Source organism: Triticum dicoccoides, chromosome 1A, assembly GCF_002162155.2.
Source record: "Triticum dicoccoides isolate Atlit2015 ecotype Zavitan chromosome 1A, WEW_v2.0, whole genome shotgun sequence".
In the NCBI taxonomy this organism is placed as follows: Eukaryota; Viridiplantae; Streptophyta; class Magnoliopsida; order Poales; family Poaceae; genus Triticum; species Triticum dicoccoides.
In genome coordinates, this window is record NC_041380.1 from 474,697,933 (window position 1) to 474,706,876 (window position 8,944).

Here is an 8,944-nt window from a genome sequence, read left to right on the forward strand (position 1 = left end):
TGTCGCCGTACCCGTATCGCCGTATTAGTGTCGCCGTATCGGTGCTTCATAGACAAGAACTTGAAGCTCGCATCCACCACACCACCCATCGGCGGCGAGCCCACCATGGCGACGACGAGGACACACACCAGAAAAATCGCTGTTCTGATCACCAACACCCCTGCCAAGTAAAGCACGTACTGACTGTGGTACTTCCTCTGCATGAGCCGGCACGCGCGCCACAGGGCGGTGCCCTTGCCAGGCCCCTCCGCCACGGACGCCACGACGGCCACTGAACAGACGAATTCCAAGAGCAGGTAGAGGTGCCTCGCGGGTTAGCGGACTGTAGGATGCATCTCAAGCGCTTCTCCGACGAGGAGCAGCAGCGCCACCCTCAGGACGCTGCTCAAGACAAGGATCTTGGCGGGTCGCGCGAGGTTGCTCTTCACTTTGCGCAGGAAGGAGGGCAGAGTGTGGTGCTTCTGCTCCTCGCCGCCGGAGTCGGAGCGTGCCATGACGGCGGCGGAGACGGTGGCGATGTAGGTCGCTGATCCGACGGCGATGCCGGCGACGAGGTATGCCGGTGCGAGTAGCCGGTGGTAATCGCTCGGCCGCCAGGTTGCGATGAAGTGTGAGACGCCGTCGATGTCCATGTCGTGCGGGCTGAGAAAGTAGGACTCGAGATATGCATCTGCTGCGGCGCCCGCGAGAGCGAGGCGCTTGAAGAGGTAGAGCGCCACCGAGAGGACGGCGAACAGTGTGAAGAGCTCCAGGAACAGGCGGCATCTACGCGCCGGGAGAAAGGTGCCGTCCTTCAGGAAGGCGGCGGCGGAACGTGGGGTGGCGTCCGCCATGGTTGGCAAAGCTTCAAGATCGGAAAGGTGTGGTTGGTCCCGGTTCCACCCACGCCCTATCATGGCCGTCGGCTCCCGGGGTCGGGAATTAGGGGACCAGAAAATCCACTTCCCAGTATAAACGGGACAAGAAAATCAACTGACCCTTCAAAGATGTATCTGCATATGATGTGTTATATGCACGCGAAATCTGCAGAAATTAGGGCAATCCCTATTAAACGCTCGCGAGCGTCGAAACGACGCCGGCTTCGCTGAACCTTGACTCCCGACGGTCCACGGACGTGAGGCTGTTTCATCTATTTTCTGTTTCCTTTTCCTTTTCCTTTTTCTGTTTCTAATTTTCTTTTGTTTTCCATTTTTCCTTTTGTCTTTATATTCTTTTTTCTCCTTTTCCATGCATTTTCCAAAGTTCAACGCGTGTTTATATACAAAAATGTTCATCACATATTTAAGAAAATGTTCACCCTATATTACGAAAATGTTCAACATATTTTGTAAATGTTCATTGTGCATTTTAAAATTGTTCAGCACATATCACAAAAATGTTGAATGTGTATTTAAATATTTGTTCAGTGTATATCACAAAAACATTCAATGTCTATTTAAGTATTGTTCAGCCTACATCACAAAAATGTTCAGTGTGTACTTTAAAACTTATTCAGCATATATCACAAAAGATTCAATGTATATTTAAAAATTGTTTGTCGTGTATAAAAAATTCAGTAAATGTTAAGAATTTCAAAAGTTTGTTCATGTTCTAAAAGTTTGTTATAATTTCAAATTTTGTTCATGATTTTCAAACATTATTCGTATTTTTTAAGAAAATTCGTTCACATTTTTTCTAAGAAATGTTGAAAAAATTTAAGTAAAAATGCGGACTTGCCGCTCAACTTAGTACTTTATAATTACTGCATCACTATTAAGAAACATCAGTCGCTAGCTTGACTGGCTAGTGACACGCTCTCCAGCTTGAGGTCGGGAGTTCGATTCCCTGCCTGTGTCATTCTAAATTTCATAAGATAAGGGGCCGACTGCAGATAAGTTTCCTGAATGTAAGATTAGGCTTAGTCAAAACTTTTAGCCCTCAGGTCCTAAATTGAATGGCTGTAGATATTTGTTTTGGAGACCGAGAGGTTTGACTCGAGAAAAACAACACCACCCCCGCGTCGCCCCAAGCGTTAGGCGACTCAGACGGACCCTCGAATCCTAGTTGTCGGGGCCGCCGCACCTCCCGTTCCTTCCTCTGTCGCCGCTGGAGGAAGCCGTCGGGGGAAGCCCAGGCAGTTGATGGCGGTGTCAGAGGATCTGTCCCCTCCCTTGTTGGGTTTGGGTTGATGCAAGGCAACCACGAGCAGGGGGGCCATGAGCGAGGGGCACCTCTACGAATGTGGGTCGCTGCTGGTGCAGCGTCTCGCCTCCGGTGACGGCGCGTGACGGTGACATGGTTGTGTGTGGTAGCGACAGTGCTGGAGGGACGCAGGGGAATGGCTAATGGTGCAATTGATGATGGCCTACAAGACATAGAGGATGGCGTAGCACCTTTGTGGCGTGCGGCATTGACGTGTTGGTAGGTGGTAGCGGCAGTGCTATAGGGACGCAGGGGAATGGCTAATGGTGCGGCTGATGATGGCCTGCAAGACACAGAGGATGGCGTAGCACCTTTGTGTATGTATCCCGATAGTTATCGTCCAACAAAGAGCAGAGAAGAGCATTGTGAGTCGTGTTTCGTTCACACACAAGTTGTCACAAGTTTCACGTGAATTAATTGTTTGAAAATCTACAGATTGTATTAGTGTCCCATGAAACAAATATATCAGGGTGGTAAAAATCATTGATTGTTGCAGCGAGAATAATAGCGACTATAAAGTAAAAATAAATAAATTAAAAAACTGAAACTAGAAGTGTTTCGAGTAGTAGAGAGATTAGGCATGGAGAAACTTCTAATCATAGCGTATATCAAGTGTGTCAGTCAACGGTAATACCAGTTAACTTGTATCGTGATCCTATTACATGATTTTTTTATTCGGTAGGCGGATCACCCTTCGAGTGGTCGAACTCATCCACGTTGGATTCGTTCTCCCCTGTAGTCCTGCTTCAACGTTGCCATAACATGGTAGTCTTCCACAAGACCAGAACAATGCATTAGGTTCTATAGATCACCGTTATCTCATAATGTCTTCACTTATCGTTGATATTTCCAACTATCACCAGAAGGCCACATATTCACTAAACAATATGTGTTACCTGAAGAAAATATGTTCTAAAGGCAATAATAAAGTTGTTATTTATATTTTCTTATATCATGATAAATGTTTATTATTCATGCTAGAATTGTATTAACCGGAAACTTAGTACATGTGTGAATACATAGACAAAACAGAGTGTCCCTAGTATGCCTCTATTTGACTAGCTCGTTAATCAAAAGATGGTTAAGTTTTCTGACCATAGACATGTGTTGTCATTTGATGAACGGGATCACATCAGTACAGAATGATGTGATGGACAAGACCCATCCATTAGTTTAGCATAATGATCGTTTAGTTTTATTGCTATTGATTTCTTTATGACTTATACATATTCTTCTAACTATGAGATTATGCAACTCCCAAATACCAGAGAAACACCTTGTGTGCTATCAAACGTCACAACGTAACTGGGTGATTATAAAGATGCTCTACAGGCGTCTCCGAAGGTGTTTGTTGAGTTGGCATAGATCAAGATTAGGATTTTTCACTTCGAGTATCGGAGAGGTATCTCTGGACCCTGTCGGTAATGCACATCACTATAAGCCTTGCAAGCAATGTGACTAATGAGTTGGTTGCGGGGTGATGCATTATGAAACGAGTAAAGAGACTTGCCGGTAATAAGATTGAACTAGGTATGATGGTACTGACGATCAAATCTTGCGCAAATAACATACTGATGACAAAGGGAACAACGTATGTTGTTATGCGGTTTGACCGATAAAGATCTTCGTAGAATATGTAGGAGCCAATATGAGCATCCAGGTTCCGCTATTGGTTATTGACCGGAGATGTGTCTCGGTCATGTCTACATAGTTCTCGAACCCATAGGGTCCGCACGCTTAACGGTCGATGACGATTTGTAATATGAGTTATGTGATTTAATGACCGAAGTTTGTTCAGAGTCCCGAATGAGATCACAGACATGATGAGGAGTCTCGAAATGGTCGAGAGGTAAAGATTGATATATTGGAAAGCTATATTCGGACATCGGAATGGTTCCGAGTGATTCGGGTATTTTTTGAAGTACCGGGAAGTTACGGGAATTTACCGGGAGAAGTAATGGGCCTTATTGGGCCATATGGGAAAAGAGGAGGCGGGCCAAGGGGAGGTGGCGCCCCCCCATGGGTCCTAATTGGACTAGGGGAAGGGGTCGGCGCCCCCTTGCGTTTTCCTACTCCCTCTCTTTTTTCCTCTTTCCTTCTCTCCTACTACGAAAAGGAAAGGGATTCCTACTGGGACTTGAAAGTCCTAGTAGGACTCCATACTCTTGGCGCGCCCCTAGGGGGCCGTCCTCTCTCCCTCCCTCCTTTATATGTGGGCAGGGGCACCCCAAAGACACACCAAATCTTTTCTTAGCCATGTGCGGTGCCCCCCTCCACGGTTACACACCTCGGTCATATCATCGTAGTGCTTAGGCGAAGCCCTATGCCGGTAACTTCATGATCGCCGTCGCCACGCTGTCGTGCTGACGGAACTCTCCCTCATCCTCAACTGGATCAAGATATCGAGGGACGTCATCAAGCTGAAGTTCGGTGGTTGGATCGCGAAGACGTTCACTACAAGAAATATGTCAACTTGTGACCCTCACTATTGGCCGCTGAAAGGTCATAGTTTTTCATTTGCGACCTTTTTGTGACCAAAAACAGAAGGTCAAAAGTTGGCAGTCGTAAACTGAAATTAGTGATCTTCTTTGTGATATGTAAAAGGTCGTTGGTTCCACGACCAAATTTTTTTTTTGAGCAAATCCACGACGAAATTTTTGGTCACTAGCAACCTCCCCAGGCCACGTAGGCATCTAGCGTGGCAAGCTGATTGGCACAAGAATCAGCCTGGTCCGATTTGGCGTTTTACATGGGCCGAGCCCAACAATTCAGCCTTTTTATATATTTTTCTGTCAATTTTTGATCGGCTTCATGGGCCAGGCCCAACAATTCAGCCTTGTTAGTTTTTGAGATTCATGCAATTTTTTTGGCCCTCGGGCTTTTTGCAGTACATTTCTTTTTTTGTAAGACTTTCCATTTCATTTTTGAAATTGTTCGATGCTTGTTGTTATGTGGCTTGTTTCAGCCCAATTATTTGTCCAGTTTGGCCCAAGCAGACTTTAGCCCAATCACACACATACATCCAACATTATTTCATTCAAATTAGGAAAACTCCTAGGTTTACATAACACAAAAAGAAAATATCTCCCAAGTTTACATAACACAAAAATCATCTCAGGAATACATTTTCTTACACAGGACTATATAATAAGAAAGATGGCACATCTGCTACTATCATAATAGCACGATGTACTTTTTTTAACAGAACAGTACAATGGATTTCATTGCTCTCTCTTATGCGACATGCTCCAGCTGCCACAACTTGCCATCCTACAATGAGAGAGATATAACATTAGTGGAGCAAATGCTCAATCAAACACCAAGGGGTTAATAAAGCCTTAGCTAGCATGCATTCGAAATTTAGATAGTTGGTATAGCCTTGTCAAGCAGGCAATCAATTACAGAAATTAAATGAGGACCAGACTTTACAATTACAGTACCATAGGACAAATCCATCAATCCATGAGGCAAAATATGAGTGAATCCAAAAAGAGGTAGAAAGGAATACCTATTTTGATCCTGAGGAGCTCATGACCATAGCCATTCATCCTGGATCAGACGCGCTGGGAGCTTGTAGCTTGTCTTGGTCATACTGCTATCCTAGGTAACAAGAAAAATCAAAGCAACAATTTAGACTTGGTGTTAACGAACAGACACTGTAAATCAATAGTAGCATATTAAGCACCAATTTTCTCGGATGCAAGGAGAAGAGGAGCAAAACGACACAGAGAGGTGGGACATTTGTTGTACCTGTAGATGATGTCCGCAGCCAAGGAAGATACATGGGGCCAGCCTTGCATGTGTGCTTGCTTCATCGGTGCATGCATCACCGTAGCAGCCAAGCAAGTAGGCATCATCAACATCTCCTCACCACTTTCCTGCCAACAGAGAAAGAGCCAAAACAAAATATATTATACCATAATATGACACCAGAGCGCAGATCAGTAATAGTAAATCACAAAGTATATCCACAACACCATAAAATAGTCCCAGACCCTAGTGCTATTTGAGTATATCGCATGTAGTTTATTTTCATGAAGTGTTGTGTATGCACGATAAATCCCGAAACAGGAGAAGGATGGCTTATCAACAAATTGAACTTAGAAATGAAACTTTGTAATGCTCAAGTTTCAGCTAATAGGGATTACAGAATTTTAGATGGGACAAATTCTTCTAGTTGCACTTATCACAGATAGAAGATTTTATAGTGAAGAAACATTTACAATCAAAGACACAGACTGGAACATATCAATTTCGAGGTGCAGTTTGTATACAATCGGACATCTCAGGTTGTATACTACTCATGAATACAGAGTCAAGGGATGCAACTTGTCAATAGCATTTGAGGGGCAGAAGCTAATCCACAATGGAAATATGACTAACATTTAGAGCATCATTATCGATTTCAAAAGAGCAAGCATGATATTGCATCCAAATGAGTAGGTAGCTCTCCAAATGAGTTTTGTTGCATCAATGAGTTCGAACAAGACTCTACGGCTCATACTATTCCTGATCTCATGGACAGCCAACACATGCACTGCTCATGCATGAATGCATTGTAAATTTGTAATTGTAGCAGAATCTGGAGAGAAGTGCATAGTAAGAGTGGTGCTCTGCTGCTACATAAAAGAAAGGAAAGGATGCTACTAAAGCAACAACATAAATGGGCAAAAACAACCGCGGCTGGGCACGGATGCGCTGCTTGAGGATGCGGCGTTGGCGAGCAGGTGGAGGTCCTTCTTGGGTGGTAGCGCGCAGCCGATGCCTAACCGGTTCGGCCTCTTCTCGAACAGTGAGTTCGTCACCATGTCCTGCAACCAGACACCAACCCAACACAGTCAGATCACACGCGCCGCGACCGGGAGATGTCGGCACTAGAGTCACCATGTTGCCTGTAATTCGATCAAGACAAATACAATCAGGATCAGGATCATAGGTTCAGAACAAGAATAGTGAAGGCATTTATGCTACAAAAACAAGGAGATGATGCAAACTCTAACGAAGCAGGCATAGAGTAACAACTCCATTACACTTAAGCTGCTGCTACCTGCATATACTAAATGGAACCAGAAGTATGTCGACTACTAGACGGCCATGCATGATGCCCAGGAAAAAAGAATGCAAAAACACAAATGACATCCACTAATTAACCACAAGTGAGTTATCTCAGAGGTGCTACTCAAGCACTTGGAACCAGTATAGCAAGATAGATTACAAAAAAATAATTCAACATAAACCATTGCAAGCATGATGAGGTATTAAGCTTTTCACCTGCATTGCAATTTTCAGGATATGGAACCAACCAGTAAGCAAAGGTTAGGCGGAGCATTCTTTAGGACCAGCAAATTCAATAATAAGCATATCATGGACTAGAACAATCTATACCAGTGTGGATGTTGTTTTCCGCTATATATCTCCAACAATAACACTAGTATCAAACTTAAAAAAGAAATGCTTGACTAGAACAATCTATACCACTGTGGCCATTTAGCTTTAACTCTGAACTCTGAACTCTGAAGATAAGTGTTCACAGTCTGAACTCGGAAGATATATTCAACTATGCAATACAATACTGAATTTATTGGTTCCACTACTGAATCGAAATTTACCAGTGCTGGGTTTGGAGTGGATCCCCTTCTCTTCACGTGGCTCCAAGGTCCAATCATGGGACACCGAGCAGGCTCGCCGCCATCGCGACGTACTAACCCAAACTCGCCAGCACCGACGCTCACCACCGGCCGCCGTGCGGCACGAACGCCTCCTTCTTGGTCAAGGCCGCCGTGATTCGCACGAGGTTGCCTTCGCGCCAGAATCGGGCAGCGGCGTCCCAGGGTCACCGCATGGCCCCAGCCGCTGCTTCTGACGCCAGAGTCCCGCAGAGCCATCCTGTCGAGTCCGCGTCTTGGTTCGCGCGATGGAGCCTCGTTGCCGAAAGCCCGCGCTGGTCCTCCTGCCGCAGCAATGCGGCCGCTCACTGAAACCTCCCGCGGTCGCTGCACAGCTGCGTGCTTCCCCGCCGTCGTCCCCCACCGCGCGGAGTGGCAGGGCCAGCTCGTCGGTCACCACGAGCGCCGCCACGGCCGTGGACGCCATGGACCCAGACCGGATCAAATCGCCTGCAACCCTGCGAGCGAGAAGGGGATGCGATGGCGTCAGGTGGATCGGATGGAAAAACGAATGGATGGATGGATCTGACGAGGGGAATAGGAGGAGGAGGAGGATAAATCTGGGAGGCGACGAGGTGGATGGCGGCGTGATGTGGGGGCGAGGGGAGAAGGGGATCGGGTAGGCGGCGGCGCGTGCGTCCTCGGGAAGGAAGGGGATCGAGGGAGAGGCAGATGAGTCGTGGGAATGGGGCGGGGGATTTTCCTTATCGTGTGTGTGAGAGAGATGGATCTCGCTGCGCGCGCCGGATCTCGCCGGACATGGTCTTCGATTCCCGCCGAAGGTGGCGGCGGCAAGGAAGGAGTGGAGCGCTAGGGTTCCCGAGAGAGAGAGAGAGAGAGAGAGAGAGAGAGAGAGAGAGGAGGGCACGAGGGGTTGCGTGGGGTTCGTGCGCGAGAGAGAGTGGGGTTTGCTGCGGTGGGCTGGATGGACAGATGGATGGATGGATGGACGGACAGATGTTTGCCATGTCATCGATCCATGCCACAACGGATTCCACCAATCAGAATTAAGCTTATGTAATTTTGTTTTTCCCTTTTGTTTCTCTTATAGTTATTTACCCTCTTACTTAGGGCAAACATTCAACATATTAACCACT

At 46.3% G+C, this 8,944-nt stretch overlaps 1 protein-coding gene across 1 annotated transcript; it reads right to left on the reverse strand.

The window, feature by feature from the left end:
* Window positions 1–5,689: 5,689 nt before the first annotated feature.
* LOC119280256 lies at window positions 5,690–8,689 on the reverse strand. The gene is made up of 4 exons (XM_037561165.1): window positions 7,791–8,689; window positions 6,860–6,992; window positions 5,932–6,059; window positions 5,690–5,781 (listed from the first exon to the last, which is right to left on the reverse strand). The coding sequence occupies exons 1-3, from the start codon at window positions 8,064–8,066 to the stop codon at window positions 6,049–6,051; spliced, it is 420 nt and encodes a 139-aa protein (XP_037417062.1). The 5' UTR covers window positions 8,067–8,689; the 3' UTR covers window positions 5,690–5,781; window positions 5,932–6,048.
* Between the last annotated feature and the right edge of the window lie 255 nt (window positions 8,690–8,944).

Excerpts from the sequence above, each read along its gene's own strand:
- LOC119280256 (XM_037561165.1), bottom strand. The coding sequence starts at position 8,066 with ATGGCTCTGCGGGACTCTGGCGTCAGAAGCAGCGGCTGGGGCCATGCG. Across the intron at positions 6,993-7,790 it reads CCACTCCAAACCCAGCACTG|GACATGGTGACGAACTCACT; the intron begins GTAAATTTCGAT and ends GTCTGGTTGCAG.